Source organism: Lepisma saccharinum, unplaced genomic scaffold (genome assembly GCF_977018435.1).
Source record: "Lepisma saccharinum unplaced genomic scaffold, izLepSacc3.1 HAP1_SCAFFOLD_200, whole genome shotgun sequence".
Taxonomy (NCBI): domain Eukaryota; kingdom Metazoa; phylum Arthropoda; class Insecta; order Zygentoma; family Lepismatidae; genus Lepisma; species Lepisma saccharinum.
Genome location: NW_028142990.1, coordinates 86651 through 106146, shown reverse-complemented (window position 1 = coordinate 106146; position 19496 = coordinate 86651). Strand labels below are relative to the sequence as shown.

At 39.4% G+C, this 19496-nt stretch overlaps 1 protein-coding gene across 1 annotated transcript in view; it reads left to right on the top strand.

The window, feature by feature from the left end:
- LOC145982500 (uncharacterized) overlaps positions 1-9490 on the top strand; it is a 36519-nt gene extending 27029 nt beyond the window's left edge. Inside the window, exon 4 of the mRNA XM_083115957.1 lies at positions 7273-9490. Within this exon, the coding sequence (XP_082972083.1) occupies positions 7273-9282 (2010 nt within the window). The 3' untranslated portion in view covers positions 9283-9490. The remainder of the gene's footprint in view (positions 1-7272) is intronic.
- Positions 9491-19496: the final 10006 nt, after the last annotated feature.

The window sequence follows — 19496 nt, the reverse complement described above, 5'->3', positions numbered from 1 at the left end:
GGTTTCGTGGCCCCTGTACCCCACCATGGATACATGCTATTATCAATAACAGGGTTACAGAACATTCTCAGTCTTGCCTTGATTATTTCTCTTCTTAAATTATTGTTGTATTATTTTATTTCACACCACAATAAGCCAAAAACCTCATTTTATCTAGTGTAAACCAAAAATTTTCAGAGGGGCTCGAGCACCCTAAGTGCCCCTCTTGGATATGTGCCTGAACCAAATTATATATAATAACTAGACCTCGGATTTTGAGGTTCTAAAAAATGTGCTTTTAGGTTCCTAAAATAGGTTCTAAAAATCTGAAAATAGGTTCTAAAAATCCTAAAATAGGTTCTAAAAACCTTAAATTAGGCTCGGAAAATCCTTAAATATTTTGCAAAAAGACTTAATTTGGTACAAAATTCCTGAAAAATACTGATTAGATAAATCGTTAAAAACAAAATTTCACAAGAACAATAATAACCAAATATTAATTTTCTAAACAAATTTTCATTTCTTTATATCATTTTCAAAATTATCTACAAATTATTATAATACTACACTTGTGCTGTTAGAAAAAGTTACTTGTTGATATGAAAAATGAATTAAGTATATATAATTTGCTGCACAATATCAGGGTGGCTATTCACCTGGAATTCCTTGAGATCCGGGAATTACACGTGAATTATTGGCACCGGAAATTATGCGTGAATTATTGGCTGTGGAAATTATTCATGAATTTTGGCAAAACATGAAATAAGGTACAAACGGGTGTTTTCTCTATTCCATTTTTTCTACGTAGACGTGAAAAATTGCAACTTTTATTGATCTATATCCCATTAAATTTATACATGTTTATAAATGCACTGCGGCAAGTTTCTCTCAGTTTAGCTTTTATTTCATTCATTTTTTTGAGAATGAAAAAGAAAGCTTCACAGAAATAAAACAAAATTTTCTCAATCCATTTACTTTGTTAGTGTCTTTTACAGAACAATCTATCTAACAAACTGAAGATTATTACAAAATAATATATCTTGAAGTTGATTAGGTAAATTTTTTGTTACATTGGAAACATACAAACCCTTTATATTGTCAATATTTTTGTGTATGGAATGGAGGGTGAGAGTCTGTAATACGTAAGGTTAGAATAGAGAAAACATCTGCTTGCATCCTTGAATTTTTGGAAAGTTCACCTTGTAAACCAGGAATTATACTTGAGTTTTATCATGGTCCTAGTGACCACCATGAATCTTTTGCGTTATCCGCACTCAAACTACACCTTTTGTCTGTGAGGATCATTTCATGTGCTGAAAATTATCTTTGAACAGAAACATAGTCAGTAGTGCAAATTTGAATGCTGAAACATTACTTCGCAAGGCATGAATGCCAAAAAGGACCAAACTGACACGAGACCGTGCAAGGCCACACAGATCAGAAGTTTTGCACTTGGGACTGTGCAGGCAGGAGAGAGATTGGGTACCAAAACTGAGAATGGGGAGGGGGCGGGCAAGGACAGTTTACTTTATCTTAGTAGGCAAGGCTTAGCATACAGAGTCTATAGTCTGCAGGTAACAGTGACGTCAGATATTTTTTGTTTTGTTTAAATCTTTGATAAACATCATATACTTTGAGGGAGGGAAATCAACAGAAAACATGTTTCAAACATGCCAGTCATTGAATTATTTCGCCACCAAACCTAGTAAATATAAAAATCCTGTAAAACCTAAAAAAAGGTTTAATTTAGGCACATAAACCTAAAATAGGTTCTAACAAGCAAAATAGGTTATTTTAGGCACTATACAACTTAGTCAGTTGTTTAGTTTTTTATGAAACGCCGATACAACTTATTTCTTATTTACCTACAAAGGAAGAAATAGGTTAAAAACCTAAAATCCGAGGTCTAATAATAAAATTTTCAAAAATAATCAAAATTGTAATTTGGCCAGATCTTTTTAGAGTAGTTATCAAAGGCTGTGTTCTAATAGTAGATATTGCTAAATAATATTTAAATTATTATTGTTTCTTATGAAATGAAAAATTTCTTGCTGAAATTACTGAAAATTTCATAGTTTTGTGGTTATAACCTTGTTAAGTGCACCTTATGAGAGAGAGAGTACACTTTGTATAAACACTTGTGACTTTAGTATCAGGAATATCACATACTCTTTAGTACTAAGATAATAAATTTGGATATGATCAGTTCTGTTCTTATCAAGAAGATTGTGTAATACGAGCCACAGTGATCTAGTTGGTAACGTCTTGACTGCCACGTGGGAGACCCAAGTTAGATTCCCGGTGCGTGGTCTAAGGTCGGAATTTTTCTGGCCTTATCCCCACATACAGCCGCTCTGGGGCTCACCCAGCCTGAAATCAATGGGGATCTGATGGGTAAAAGTGGCCGGAGCATGGTGCTGATGACATCACCTCTAAAATGACCGAGATCGAAAATATGTGGTGCCCTACCCCCTCATCCCCTAAATGTGCTTTCATGGCACGGGGAACTTTTTATCAGAACTTTAAATATATTCACGAATTTGAAAATTAGAGGTATGCTGTCAACGATTTCAATCATTGTATCCAAGCACACCCTGATTTGAAATGTGCCATCGTGACATTGCATTTTTTTCACTTTAACTAGATAAAATACATAGAAACAGAGCATTAACAAACCTGAAAATTTATTACCTAAACCTCTTCTAATTCTTTACATTGAATGAAAAACTAATAATATTTTTTGAAAGTGGTTACAAAAGAAGGAGATCTTTTCTTATCAACTGGGGGGGGGGGAGGGGACATAAAAGGAGGAGGCAATGTTCACCAGTATACATTTTATTGTGTTTCTGTGTTTTTTATCTCTTGGAAACATAAATGAAAATTAATTACGAGTAACTTTGAAGCTTTCCTGATTGTGGATGATGGTGGTATTTTCTTGTAATGATCATGAGAGTTTCAAATGGGTCAGTCCATGTCAAATCAACCAACATCTGAACCTTGATGTCTCAGAAATTGATAATTTTTGGTGCAGTGGCAGTATCAGTAAAGTTGAAGAAGACTGCCAAATTTCAGATTTTTTTGTCTCTTAGTTTTTGAGTTATTGACTTTCAAAGCAAAAATCACAAAATTTGATGACATTTTGAAATCTTTAAACTGCTGTAGACCAAAAAAGTTTTTTTTTTGGAAATCTCAAGCACATCATTTTTTTTTTTTTAAATATTTGTTTTCGAGACATCAATTGACTGTTTGTGTGCAAAATTTCATAATGTGACGGCAATGGGTTCCTATAGAATTTTTTTTTTGTATTGTAATATGTGCGAAATTTGACTTTCATATTAAGTTAAGTGGTTGATGTTAAAGTCTTCGTATTAGTCTATTTTATAATTTTTTGACTACAAATAATGTAAGAATTTGTAATATTTATCACTTTTAATAACAATGTATTGGTCAGTGGCGCAACCAAAGGGGTCAAAGGGCATTGCCCCCCCCCCAACCTTGGTCGGAAATAGGGGGCAAACATTGACAGCCAAGTGTACCTACAGGGGGCAATTACTGCCCACAGCTTCAAATTTTATGCAAATGAAAATACTTTTCATAAAATTTTGTTGCTCGCTTCATTAAAAGCAGGACAGAATGACACCAATTTGAGCTCTCTACGTCAAATAGTTTTTGATCTACAGCTGTTTAAAGATTTCAAAATGTGTCAAATTTTTGGATTTATGTTTTTTTGAAAGTCAATAACTCAAAAATTAAGAGCCCAAAAAATCAGAAATTAGGCAGTTTTTGTCCTCTTGATAGGTACAATGTATAAACAAAAAATCTGAATCCTAAAAGTACAAAAATAATTTTTATCGGTTGATTTGACAAGGAATGAGCCAATTAGAATTCTGTGGGCTAACATCACTCTCAACTTTGGTGATTAACCTTCAGTCGATGGAGCCTCTTCCGAGAAGAGAGCGGATCACACACCATTGCCCTCACCGTTTGAGAGTCGAACATCTACCTGCGAATAAAACAGATGAATGAATATGGGGTCTCTCCGATGGCACAGTGGGACCGTTGTAGCCTTGTAATCAAGGGGTCCCGGGTTCGATACCTGGTGGAGGCACAAGTGGTTCGGATTCCACTTTAAACTGTAGGTCTAGTACCGATTAGACTTACTGTGCATAAAGTGAACTTAAAACACCAAATCAATCAATCAATCAAAACAGATGAATGTGCATGTAACATGCGCAATAGACAATTGTATTAATAAACACAATCAGGTTTTCCTTATTTCTACATTCACCAAAACCACAGGCCCAGTCCACTTATATATCAAACAACCCTTATAGCAATGGCACATTACTACAACCATGCAAAGTTTCATTGAATATAGGCTGATACTACTGAGGAAGGGGGAAGTAATAAAAATTTATAAGATCACCAGTGTTGCCAGTTTTAGTGTTGGTCATATGGATGCTGGATCAATCAAATTTGCAGGGAAGCAGAATAAAGGATCACTCTTTGAGGGCAAATAATGCCCATCCTCAAATTTTGAAAGAAAAAAATGAAATTATGTAACATTTTAGAAAATAGTAATTTTCAGGAAATTTTGAAAATCATATTTTTTCCCTGGTCACACATTGCTAACATCTTCCTTTTCTCTTTGACCCATTATTACATGTAAAAGTGAAATGTATCTCCAAAAAGAGGTGGCTGAAAAGTTATACTGCATTTTATAACATCTGTCTCATAATACTGTAAGGGAGAACAAAGACATTTTCAAATTTACTTGTTAATAATAGTAACAATAGATATATATTGTTTTGTAATTCAAGTGTGTCATACTCTCATACGTAAATAAATGAAGAAAGAAAGAACTACGAGGTGCATCCAGAAAGTAAGTTTCCCTATTTTTTTTTTAAAAAAAACCACAGTTTCAGGAAACCATTTATTGGCAACAGGTACAGCAAAGGTTCAGCTATTTTTCAACATAGCAACCACCAGAATTGAGACACTTGTCGTATTGTAGTATCAACTTTTGGATCCCACTGTCGTAGAACTCTGCCGCCTGTGAATGGAACCAGCGTGTGACAGACGTCTTCAGCTCTTCGTCGTTGCCAAAACGCTCACCGGAGGACAGGAATTTCTTGAGGTGCAAGAAAACGTGAAAATCGCTGGGAGCCAGATCAGGACTGTAAGGTGGATGATCAAACAACTCCCAGCCAAATTCCGTCAAATCAGCTGCTGTGCGCCGAGCCGTATGTGGACGAGCATTGTCATGGAGGAGCACAACACCTGCAGTAAGCATGCCACGCCTCTTGTTTTGAATGGCACGTCGCAATTTCCTTAGTGTTTCACAGTAATGGTCAGCGTTCACCGTTTCACCTCTGGGGAGGAAGTCAATGAGCAAAATGTCCCTCCTGTCCCAAAACACGGTGCACATCACTTTCTGTTCCGACAGGGTCTGTTTGAATTTCTTCTTGACCGGAGATCCACTATGCCGCCAATGCATTGACTGCTGCTTGGTTTCCGGGGTGAAGTGCAAAATCCACGTCTCATCGCCCGTGACGATCCTGTCGAGGAAATCATCGCCGTCATCATGGTACCGTTGCAGGAATGTCAGTGCTGCTCCTGAATGTTTCATTTTGTGTTCGGGTGTCAGGTTTTTCGGCACCCACCTGGCACACAATTTTTTGAACAGCAGGCGCTGCGTGACAATCTCATGCAACATGGATCGCGATATCTGCGGAAAAAGGCTACTCAACTCCGTAATCGTGAAGCGACGGTTCTCTACGATGCGCTGCCGCACCAGCTCAACCAGATCATCAGTGATGAGGGACGGACGCCCACTGCGCTCTTCATCATGGACACTTTGACGACCTTCCGAAAACTTCCGACACCAGCAACGCACCATCTGCTTACTCACAATGTTCGGCCCATAGACCTCACAGAGCTGACGATGAATGTCAATTGGCGCAATGCTTTATGGATTCAGGAACTTTATCACCTACCGAACCTCGCATGCGGCGGGAGAAGGAATACAAGCTTCCATTTCGGACCACTGCTGCCTCGCTACTGGCATGCGGCGGGAGAAGGAATACGAGCTTCCACTTCGGACCACTGCTGCCTCGCTACTGGCGCCGGGCGGGATCTGTCCGCCTGGCATATGATTGATACGTCTTAGCTCTGCTGCGCATGCGCAATTTACAAGGTTCATTATGTTTACTTTCACGGGAAAAAAATAGGGAAACTTACTTTCTGGATGCGCCTCGTAAAATATCATGTGTAGTTTTCAAGAAATGGCATGTTAATTGTTGCCACGTGGAGCTGGTAAACGTTGCTACCCCTTGCCAGCTAAAGGTTAGTTAATTCCTGAAAATGAAAGTGATGTTAACTCTCAAAACCTTGATAGTCTATCAGGAAATCTTGTGGCTGTTACCCCAAGAGAATGTCTTCCATCAATCTTACAATGGTTCTCTTTGTGAGTATGAAATAAGGTTTTGGTGCAACAACATGACAAGCCAGATCCAATAAATCCAAATCCAAAAAAATGCTATTTTTTACTTCTGAAAATTTTAGATATTAGATACACAATAGTATGACAAGCTACAAATGATTTTGTTGTGTATTTACTTGATTTGAAGACAATGAATTATCACCTGATGGTCAATAGTCAATGTCCTCGTCACTATTGTCAATAAAGGAAATAGAATTTTCACTAGAATTAGGCAATGAAGTGTCAAAATTTAACAATTTCTTCTTGGTGTTATTATTATTTGAAGTAGGTTTATGCTTAATACTTTACATTGATTCTGTAACTATAAAAACAGCTTTTTGCCTTACATGAATTAATGTACTGTTATGCTATTTGTTTTTAAATATACATAATATGGAATATTACAAATTTATATAATTGAAAAGCATAAGAAATAGAAGGAAATAACATTTGCAACTATGTTATGTAAAGGAGGCAATATGGTAGATGTTGTATTCATACATGTAGCGTATTCATACATTAATGTCCTAATTTGTTGTTTAAATTTTAACACCTTTTTCATGTTGTCATCTTTCACAGTGGCTTGTCATGTTCTTCTTGTGATAGAGAGGGAAAGTTATTTGGGCAACAACATGACAGTATGTCTCTAGAAATTTATAGAAATAACATCTCAAATAGTTGGATATGGTAGCAACACGCCACTTGGACCAAAAATATAAGATTTTTGCCAAAAGTGTGGCATGTCATATTGTTGCACCAAACCCTTCAAATGTAAGAATCTACTTATCCTGAATTACTCTGTTTCATTACAGATGGTGAAGGAGTTCAAGAAGGATCTGAAGAGGAAGAGAAATGTGTTAAGTTATGTAAGATACTATGTGTGGCTCTCAAAACCGACAGAACATTCTCATACGAAGGACGTAGCAGAGCGGGGAGCTAGATTGCACCCTAAGTTGGTCAGCGAGATCCATAATCTTGTCGAGGCAAATGTCCGTTCTGTAGACGTCATCAAGTTCCATCTCCAACTGTTGGTCGAATCCATGTTCTCTAACAGTGAGACGAAACCGGAAGCAACAAACACATGCTTCTACCCGACAAATGAAACTATCTACAGCCATATTTATGGGTTTTTGGGGAGGAAAAACAGGACTAAAATTGGGCAGGATGCATTGGGTGTGGTGGTTAAGAAGTGGAAGTCCATTTCGCCAGATGATCATATCCTCTTTCGTCCTTTTCACAACAACCCTGTGAAGGGCGAAAGTAGAAATACTTTCCTGTTCTGTCACCAAACCGTTTGGCAGCAGCAGATTTTAGCACGTTACGGTAATAATCTCTGTCTCCTGGACTCTGTGTCTAAAACAACTGTCCCATTGTATTTCCTTACGGTGAAAACCAATGTTGACTATTGTGTAGTTGGAACTTTTGCGATTGAAGGTAAATCCAGGGAAGGTATTGCTGAAGCTCTGACGATTTTTTTCTCATGGAACACTCAGTGGGAACCGAAGTACTTCATGACTGATCGGTCTAATGCTGAAATAAGGGCTGTAGAAGGCGTGTTTCCGGGATGTAAAGTTTATATAAGTGAATATCAGCGTGAGCGAGCATGGAGCCAATGGTTGGAAGATGCAGGAATTGTAGGGTCAGTGAGTGATGATTTGAAGCAACTGTGGTACAAGCTAGCACATGCCACAACAGAAATTGAGTACCATGAGTATTCTGAAGCTATGTTCGCACATGACAGTTGGAAAATATCTAAAAGGGTGCACGAGTATTTCCGTGGTCAGTGGTTGCGTATCGCTCGACGTTGGATCGATGCCTTCAGCGATCCGGACTACTTGTTCATGTTACGAGTAAACAACGGCATTGAGATGCAGAATAATCTTTTGACGCAACTGCTTTTGGGCGATCAGCTGGACAAACCATTCACCGAAGTGCTCACCATGGTCGTGGAACAACTCGTGCCGGAATCATTCAGGCAGTATACTTCACAAAATGGAAGGCTTGGCCCAGATTTTGTGGTTGACTATACGAATGTGCCTGCATTTTTGGAAAACCGGCCGTACCATTTTGTGAAGCATGTTATGGAGAGGCTGTCCCAGGCAGAGTCATTCATGGGGAAGATATCGCACATTTCAGATGGTGTGTTTTGCATTGAAAGCGAAGCAGATACACAAGATTCATACGTTGTCATTAGCTTTCAACCAGTAAGTTGTACCTGCAATGATTTCTTGTTGTGGAATTTCCCATGCAAACATTTCTGTGTCATATTTTTGTACGTGTCAGGGTGGACATTTGATAGTTTGCCTGATAGTTACAAAAATAGTGTTTTTCTTATGGTGGACACGGAAACCGATGGTGCGTTTCCTCTCGTGGAGACCATCATCACTGAAAGTGACCTAGAGAATGGAGAAGGAGAGAACGAATCCCTTCTTTCCTATAGTAGTGTGCAGGAAGAAAAGTGTTCCGAGGATGTGAAAAGTGTTATTGAAGTGAAAGATGCTGAGAGTACGAACAGCCCCCGGGCAGTGAGGAAGAGGAAAGCATGCTCCAAGGTCGCTGTAAGCCCTGACAGTGAGGACGCGATATGCCTTGATGAGAGGACTGTGATATTGAAACAGGTGTCAGTACGTGAGAAGTTACAGGAAGCCATCAAATTATCATATCTGTGCCAAGACGTTAAAGTTTTGGACGAATATGGTGAAATCTTGGGGAAAAGTAATGTGAAGTTGAAGGCGGCAGCTAGAACTCGAGTTTCATTCTCGGCCAGGGCTTTGCAAAGTAGGAGACGTAAAGGTGTACCACGGAAGATAAAATGTGCATAATATGTACATTTCTAATTATTTGTGCTTGTGGTGAACTCACTCTCTCTCTCTCGTGATATTTCTAAGAGGGCAGTTTTATGCACTTATAGAATTGTTAGAATACTTTGTATGCAGTATCAATAGATCAGTTTGTGTCAATCATGAAATGAATGTACATTGATTACTATAAATTACTATAGAATTTTCAAATAAATGGAAAAATATTTTTGTGCCCTTTTTATGTCTGGAACTATTATTCTTTATATTAACAAGGGCTCCAAACAATGATTTGAGAGTAATGTCTTCTATCGGGAAAGGCACTTTGTTTTTAATATTGTAAATATCACATTCCTGAATGATATCACAAATTTCTAGCAACATAACATCAAAAGGCTCAGTGAAGGTGAAAAGGAAACCAGTAAGATAAAGAATTTGGTAGGGATGGGCCAACATGAAATTTGCCGATGCCGATAACTGATATTCTACCAATCCGATATAAAATTCCAAATGGTTCTTGAAGAACCTGAATGGTTGGTTCATTGACCTCCTTAATAAATGTGTTTTGAGGTGACTGCAGGACATGGAAACTTATGGCAGAACGTTGCACTAAATTATAAGATATTTACAGATATATCAGATCGGTAATTTCACCAATATCCCTATATCAGTCAATATCAATAGAGTACCGATTAATCTGTCCCATCCCTAGAACTTTGGAACATTTTAAATATATTGAGAGAAATTTTCAGATTTTGCAAGTCATACAATAAAAACTCAACACACCTGATCATCTGTAAAAGTACAAGTGCTGATATTAATTTAGAAACCAGTGAATACAAGGCTTTAGAATTCTAACAAAATAAATTGAAATGACAATGAATTTGCAAACATTTATTTCCCCTGGGTACCAGCAGTCAAGAAAATACAATCAAGACAGTAATGTATAATGATAAATGAAAAAATAATTGGTATAAATAAATAGGATGTGGTATCTGTGAGATGTTTTCTGGGTTCAAGTTCCGATTATCATGATGGACAGGCATTTTTTTACATGGTTCAATTTCTAATTACAGGTATTGGACAAAATAATGGAAACACGAGTCAGAAGTGGGTCGTATTTTCAATGTGCCTGGTAATACTGAGCATGGCGGAAATTAACCTTCTCTTGTTTGTTGCAGGTAGTATGGACTGTGCACTGACAGTAGAGTGAGGCACTGTGGTAGTGCACGTTGTTCAGGTGTAGTGAGTGACCAGTATAGCCGACCTGACGGAGTTTGAAAGAGGTCGAATTGTTGGTGCCCGTTTCACTGGAGCATCTGAGAGCAAAACAGCGAAGTTATGCGGTGTAACACGAGGCACGGTCTCGAAAGTCATGACCGCATAGACAGTGCACGGTGAAATAGGGTCTGCTAAGCACAATAGTGGTTGAAAGACGAAGCTGCAGGAAAGGGACCGCCGGGCCTTGAAGCATATTGTGACGTTGCAGAAGAAAACGATGGCCTCCAAAGTGACTACAGAACCTAATCAGCACCTAAACACCCCGTGTCATGCAAAACAGTGAGGCGGGAACTGCATCAAATGGGTATCCATGGGCATGTTGCTATTGCCAAGTCCCTAATAACTGAGACGAGTGCTCAAAGGTGATGTGCATGATGCAGTGACCACAAAACTTGGACGTTGGAGGACTGGAAACATATCATTTCGTCAGACGAGTCCACCTTTACCCCCTTCCCCACTACTGGACGCGTGTTTGTATGGCAAACACCCTCGGCAGCATACGATGTGGACTGTCACTGCCTGTCAAACATGGTGGTGGCTCTATTATGGTCTGGGGCACTATATCATGGTATTCGGCAGCCCCCTTGTCACATTACACGGTCGGGTCTCATAAGCAGTGTATAGAGAACTCTTGGGTACCCAGATCCACCCAAACCTTATTTCCAAACTGGAATGCCATCTTCCAGGATGATAATGCCCCATTCATACTGCTGACACTGTTCAACAGTGGTTTCCAGAGCATGCTTATGAGGTTCAACATCTTCCTTGGCCCACCCAGTCCCTAGACCTGAATATCATCGAGCCTCTGTGGGCTGTTTTGGAATCCAAGGTTCGGCGTCGATTTCCACCTCCTTCGTCTCTACCTGAGCTGGAGGCTGTGCTGCATGAAGAATGGCTTCAAATTCCACTCACCACCATTCAGGACTTGTATCGGTCTATTCCGTCCCGATTCCAAGTTGTATTGCATGCTAAAGGTGGCCCAACACCATATTAATACATGATGTTCCGACTTCCACAGGTGTTTCCATTATTTTGTCCAATACCTGTATGTCTCTTAACACATACTTCAGTGTCTTTTTGATTACTTACTGCACATTTGCTTGGGAACGATTTTTCCCTTCCTTATACTTCTATATGATTTTTTGTTTGCAAGCAGATATTTGTTTACTGTCATCTTGGATATAAACTTCTGGTGATAGCTATTTTACATGCATGGAGTGCGAAAGATATTTTGTCACTAAAGTCTTTCATTGTTAGATTAGTTAGGTCAGGTTTAGGGCTCTTAGGATTAATAAAATACCCCTTAATCCTTTTGTTGTTAGGTTAGGTGAATCAGGTTTAGGGCTGTTGGCATTGAAATAATGTATTTAAACACCTGAGCACGTAATACAAGGTGGCCAACTTCAAATGACGACTGAAAGATTGAGTGCTTGTAGCAACGTATATGGTCATGACATAAAAATATTCGTATAGGCATTTAATATTGTGTATAATATAGACAATACAGACATGAGTGCACTTTGAAAATAACATCCTTGAAATGTCCTCCTTTTGCTTGGATGCACTGTTCGAGGTGATGCAGGAAGGTTTTTCATGATGCACGTCTCAACATGTCCTGTGGAATAGCGCATATTTCATGGCAACTGACAGTTCACTACATTACCCATGGCTCCCCATTGTCTAACCCACCTCAGAATATTGTGGGTCTTTGGAACAGGTGCATGGTGATCTTCAGTGTTCCGTCGCAGTGCCCGGTGCCTCTTTGGATGAAGGCTTCCACCGTCGGAATCCACATCTGCACCGGCCAATGCTCCATGGTATACTATTAACTGCCTGACTCTCCATTGGCACTTATCACTTTCTTGTTGCAATTTTTGGGTTGTGTTTTGTTGATATTAGGATTAATACATATGTTAATAAATTTTACTACATATGTATGTATTATTTTTTGTTATAATTGTTACAATTTGTTATGTAAAAAAGAGTTTTTTGTGTACCATTAGTCAAAATGTAGCAAGCAATACTTAAAAACTCACCCCTGATGCCCCTATGCAACTGTCAATTTCTGTTCAGCTGCCCTTCTCTTTATTGCTTATAAGATAACATGTGAGATGAATATTCTAAAAACTTGGTTACATGTATTCTAAGTCTCATGTTTAGCTAAAATGTACTGGCCTTCTTACATACATATTTCAATACATGGGTTGCCCTAATAACCTCATCTGGAAAATTTTGGTTCTTGGTTTGGAAAACCTAGAAAAGTCAGGGAATTCAGTTACAAAATACAGTGCTCAAAAAAAGTTTTGCATATTCAGGGTTTGTGATCATTTTATTGTACTAGATACTTGGAATCATATTCAAGAGTACAGGGGAGACATACAAACAGAAAGAAAACACTGCAGTCATGCAGAAGAAACAAAATGGCTCGCAGGCATGCTTGGGATCAACAGATGGGAGTTGAGTACCGTGTATAGCCACCTAGAGCCTGAAAACATGCTTGAACACGACGGGCATTCTAAGGATAAGAGCATTCAACTTCTCCTGAGGAAGACTGTCCCACTCTTGAATGGCAACCTCCCGCAATTGCATCTTGTTCACAGGAGGATTTTCGCGGCCGACAATTGCTCGCTTTAGGTGTCCCCATTCATGTTCCACACAGTTCATGTCTGGAGAACAGCCGGCCACACCATGCGTCGAATGCCATGCATATCAAGGAACTCGTGAACCACTCTGGCTCGACGTGGTGGAGCGTTATCATCCCCCATAGTTGTAGAGAAACCTGCTACCACGGGTTCGAGAATAGCGTTTCTGTACATCAGACCAGTCAGGTGACCCTGGAGAGGAATTAGGGGCGTACGTCGACCAAATATGATGGAGCCCCCCCCCTTCTGCTGGTAACGTTCCTGGATGAAGGGCTCGTTCAATCTCTCATCTGATCGTCTCCAAACCCTTATGCTTTTGCTTAACGGGTGCAAACTAATGGTGACCTTGTCTGTAAAGAGCGTGTGCTCCCACTGCTTTTGCTTAACGGGTGCAAACTAATGGTGACCTTGTCTGTAAAGAGCGTGTGCTCCCACTGTTCCGGACTCAATTCGCTGTGCATTGTTGCCCACCTTACACGGTCTCTCTTATGGTGTGGTTTCAGAGGAACCTTGGGTATGGGTCTTGTTGACGTCAATCCTTCCTCATGAAGTCGATTCCGCACTGTCTGATTGGAAACATTCGCTACTGAGGCCCTCCGCAGATCCTGGCACAAACTGGTAACAGTTGAAGTGGGTCTACGACGTGCCGAATTCACCACGTACCGATCTTCCCTGCATGTTGTTTTGCGTGGCCGCCCTGTCCTTGGTCGGTCAGCAACTGATTGTGTCTCCCTGAACTTTTTCCACACTCGAGAGATATCACTTTGGCTCACTCCAACACGGACAGCGACGTCCACTTGGCGATATTCCTCTTGCAGCAGCGTTACAATTCGAATGCGGTCCGTAGCAGAAATGGTTGCTCGAGGCATGTTGCCCTTAGTTTTCCACCCGCTCTCTGTGCAGTTTCCAACTCCAAGTGCGGATAAGACAAGGACAATGCTTCCCATCGGGCTGCTTTCAAATCTGCTCAGGAATCATGTGGCAACTACTGCCCTCTATCTGCTGAATATCGAACTCACTTGGAGCATTATGTCGGTTTCTGTCTCGGGCATTGCTCACGTAATGAACATTGTACACCTTGTGGGGATATCGCGACTCAAAACGCATGCAATCATAATATGCAAAACTATTTTTGAGCACTGTAGTAGATGCCCTGCTTAGTGAAGCTTTTAAAGGTGCTAATTAGTTTCTCCAAGCTTCGAAATTATTTCCATAATGGTTTCCAGTATTCTAAAGGACTTCCTAATACTCCTATAAAACCTGTGAAAAGTCAGTAAACATTCAGAACCCTTACCATTACAATTACTATCTTGGAACTGATTCAACAAACTATGTAATATAAATGAGTTTTTCTTCCTACTTTTGTTGGGTCTGATGAAGCAAATGAGAGGTTTGTGAAACATTATTTGTTGTAACATAATCGGTGTGGTGTTTATAAATGCGAAAAGAGTGTGCAATACAGATGGAAGAGCTACCTTCCAGTAATCTTAGAGTTACAGCATTACCATGGGAAATTAACTGCAATGAAGTTCTTACAATGCCCCCATTGTAAGTGGTGCCTCGTATGTAGTGAATGATCAGTGATCAGAATGCTACATTTTAAAAGTAGCTTCACTACAGCTACAGCTGCATTTTCCAAAAAGTAGCTCGCTACGCTACTCATGTGCACTACTTGCTACTTCTGCATAAGAAAAACTTAAAACTGCGAGCATTGGCTCTCAGCACGAGCCTATAGTTTTCACGGTTCAACGGATATTGTTGCCACGTTACACGTACAGGTTTACTCCGCTGAATAAAAATCGGTTTCACAATGTGACAAGGGAGTAAGTAGGTTCATCAGTTGGGGGGGGGGGGGGCAAAACTTAAGATTTTTTCTAACAAACCATTAATATACCATATAGACCTACATATATGTACAGTATGTGTTGTGTGTGCTTTATATATATATATATATACAAAAAAAATTTACAAATATAGACTAAAAAAATCCACGGACATTATTTGGGAATCTAAATGCAGAATTAACTCATTAACTTAATGGCATCTAGACATCCATGTATTTTCTCTTATCTTAGATTTGAGACACCAAGAACAATGTCATTAGTCCTTACTCCTTAGATTTGTAAATTTGATTGAAGAAAATTGGGAAGTAGAGAACACCGTGGCTTCAGATATAAAGGAGTGCTGGAATCTGGTGCACAAGTATGACAACGGTGCGAAAATGAAATGTTTGTGTAATGAGTTCAAGATAGGCGTCCCATGTATATTGTTTATACCAGAATCGAATCTGGCCCGACCCTGTGGCCAAGTGGTTAGCGCGCTGCGATGCCAAGGGTCCCGGGTTCGAATCCCGGTCAGGCTTGGTTGTTTGTGAATGTCCATTCATCAATTTCATCACTCATCCCCAACTTCGCACATTAGCCAAGAGGCACAAAATGTGAAGTAAAATAAACTAAATCAAATCAAAGAATCGAATCTGGCACCCTTTAGTGCAACGTGACATCGTTAACCACTATTCTATGGGACATGCCCAAATCTTTGTGGCGTCATACTGTACACATTGGAGAATGATGGCAATATATAAAAAAATTTATGCACACATCTAATTTCTTAAAAGTAATCTTCTTTGTACGTGCAAACCTGAATATATGATGGCAAATAACAAAATTCCCGCTCACTAAAAATATTGCGCTCTCGTCTTTGGTATGACAGGTTCAAGGTTCGATCCCTGGTAAGAACTCCAAAATTTCTGTGATGGCCCAACATCGTGAGGACAATTGGTACGCTACTTGAAATCAACATCGTGAGGACAATTGGGACGCTACTTGAAATCAATATGTAAGCAAACTCCACTCTCAAAACTAGATGGGACTCGATGTGATGACCACGCATCACCGAATGGAGAAACACTTCACAGGCTTTGTCCTTCAAAATTAATTTTACTGAATAATTGTATTCTTTAGAGGACCTAAACATGGCTTTTTTGCACAGTACAATGTTGTTTTCTTTCACCCTAATTTTATAGTTATACATTCAAAGGATTCCTCTCCCAAAGCATGAGCATGACTCGCTACGAAACTAGAGGTCCCAGGTACTGACCTTGGACAGGTGTGGTTTCATCATGTCTCTCGCATTGCTATTCCTTCGGATCATCATTCAATCTTATCGTCACATTTAGCCCAAGAGGTAGAAAAGCAGCGTAAAATAACAAAATTGATTGATTGACTTGGTTCATTTTTACTTCACTTTTCTGACACTTTTTGGCTAATCGTGAAGATGAGAATGAGTTAAGATTAAATTGATGAAAGGACCATCATAAAGAAGACACATGCCCAGGCTGGGATTCGAACCCAGAACACACTGCTTCGTAGCGTAACCTGCTAACCATTCCACCACAGAGTTGTCGGGCCACCACGGAGTTGTCGGCCCAAATAGAAATGTAAATTAGAAAATGCAGTCTTGAATTTGCAGGAACCGAGTTCATCACCAAGGCCAAAAATTTTTCGCTCCCACTAGGATAGGTAAATAACAGTATGCTTGATAAGTAATTTGACTCTCCATATTTCATGATATTATTATGTAATTAACTTTTATTCGTTATATAACTTTGGATTAATTCCCATCGAAGCAGTAGCCACAGCGTCTGCATTTGTGGGTGGAGGCCAGAGTTGTTAAAGGTCCAGAAATTTTAAATAAATTCAAATCCCATCCAGAAGAGAAAATCAGCAAGCATAAATGAGTTCTGGACCGTAAGGAACCTTTTCGTCTGTAAAGTTTTCAATTCGGTCTAGGAATATTTTTTCCAGATGAATTTAAATTCAGTCCAGGAACCTTATTTCCTGATGAAATTAAATACGGTCAACAAACATTTTTTTCCGGATCAGTTTAAACAGTGTCCAAGTTCCGTATTGAAATGAAACAATTCACAACTTGGTACAAATTTAAATTGTGCAAGAGAAAAGGTTCCGATCATGTTACGGAATCCTGTAGAACAAATTAGATTGTGTGTGTTTCTTGATCTTTAACAATCCCATGGTTTTTAGAGTTCCAGGAATTGTAAATAAATTAATTTCCCATCCGGGAGAGAAAATCAGGAAGTGTAAATGGGTTCTAGGCCTCAATTCGGTCCAGGAACTTGTTTTTCCATATGAATTTAAATACGGTGTAGGAACTCTTTTTCCGGTTGAATTTAAATACAGTCCGGGAATCTTGTTTGCGGCTGAATTTAAACACTGTCCAGGAACTTTTTTTTTTTTCACAGAACAATTTGAATGTTTATCCAGACCAATTTAAATACGATCCAGTAACCTTTTTTAATGGGACAATACACTACTTAGACCAAATTTATATTGTGTGAGAAAAAAGCTTCCGGTCTTGCAACGGAACCCAATAAAACCCATTAGAACTTATTGGTTCCGGGACCTTTGCCAACCCTGGTGGATGCTAAATGAAGAAAAATCAGAAAAAGTCATAAAAATATGCAGAATTTTGAAACTTAATATTTCTAGAGCATGCACACTACTATAAAAAGTTGACTATATACCTTGTTTCCTTCCATAAATGAAACGTGACTTATTCATCATCACATGTGAGATCAAACATGTGATTGATTAGTCGACCAAACTACAATTTTTTTCAAGAGGAAGACAAGCTGGCAGCTTCACACTCGAAATTTCACTTCGCCGGCCCCCGTGGAGGAGTGGTTAGCACATTGTGCTACGATACCAGGTGTCCCGGGTTTGAATCCTGGACTGGACATGGGTGTTTGTAGTGTCCATTGATTCAATGTCAATGGTCTTTATTCTTGGGCGAGGTTCAGCAAATGCTGATCTACCACCTAACCCTACAAAGAAAGATGTAGCAGAGTACCTAGGTACATTATTATACAGAGTGTCCAAAAAGTCACGCAACCCGGTGTTTACGACCGTATAACGGAATAGCGAAACCGAATGAAAAGAAACGCTTTCCGCCAAGAGAATGCCCTGTATATTGGGAAAATTTAGAGAGACAAACATATGTAAGAACATGCATGTTTTAATAACAATTAAGCAAAGTGTTGCCAAAGGCGGAAAAAAAATATTTGCAAGTCGTGTATATTGATGCACAGAACTCACTGAGGTAAATTATTGCAACATTTCACAATACCAACGAACAATTTGGATGGCCATCTATTGAATTTGACAGAAAAAGAACTATGACGAAGTTTCAAAAACATTGCAGAAGGGAATAAATGGGCTGTTCCAAAAATCGATATTTTCACAATATTACGAGGGACACTGGCAACACTGTTGGTGTCACGTGTCACTAACAGACGTGTTTCACCTCAGGCTATCACACTAAGGCACTTTTAACGACAAAGGAGAAAGTTGGTTATTCTCGAACATATGCAATAAATTACATACACCTTGCAACCCTGAAATGTGGGTACAAATTAAAGCAAATGTTCGAAGTGTCCACCATTTTCTTGGATACATAAGTAGGTTCGCTTGATCATGTTCTCAGATACCTTCCTGAGGGTTGCAGCACCGATATTATTAATTTCCTGTGTAATGTTTCGTTTCAGCTCCTCCAATGTTCTGGGTCCCGTTTGGTATACTTTCCCCTTTAAGTAACACCACAGAAAAAAATCTCCAGATGTTAAATCGGGTGAGCGACTGGGCCATAAATCCTTGGATATTAGACGATCACCAAAAAAATCTCTCAGCATACGAAGAGATTCATTAGATGAGATTCATTGCTCCATCTTGTTGTAGCCAAACATCACGTTCGTCTTCTTCCAGGAGAGCAACGAATTGCATTATGAGATTTCCGTACACAGCAGCAGTATCCACTGTTGTCTCAAAGAATAACGGTCCCACAATACGACGTCGCGATATTCCACACCATACACCGATTTTCGAAGAGTGCAAGGGTAGTTCATGCAACTGATGTGGGTTTCCTGTCGACCAATGCCTGGAATTTTGGCTGTTGACTACCTATCCAAGTGAAACCACATTTCAGGGTTGCAAGGTGTATGTAATTTATTGCATATGTTCGAGAATAACCAACTTTCTCCTTTGTCGTTAAAAGTGCCTTAGTGTGATAGCCTGAGGTGAAACACGTCTGTTAGTGACACATGACACCAACAGTGTTGCCAGTGTCCCTCGTAATATTGTGAAAATATCGATTTTTGGAACAGCCCATTTATTCCCTTCTGAAATGTTTTTGAAACTTCGTCATAGTTCTTTTTCTGTCAAATTCAATAGATGGCCATCCAAATTGTTCGTTGGTATTGTGAAATGTTGTAATAATTTACCTCAGTGAGTTCTGTGCATC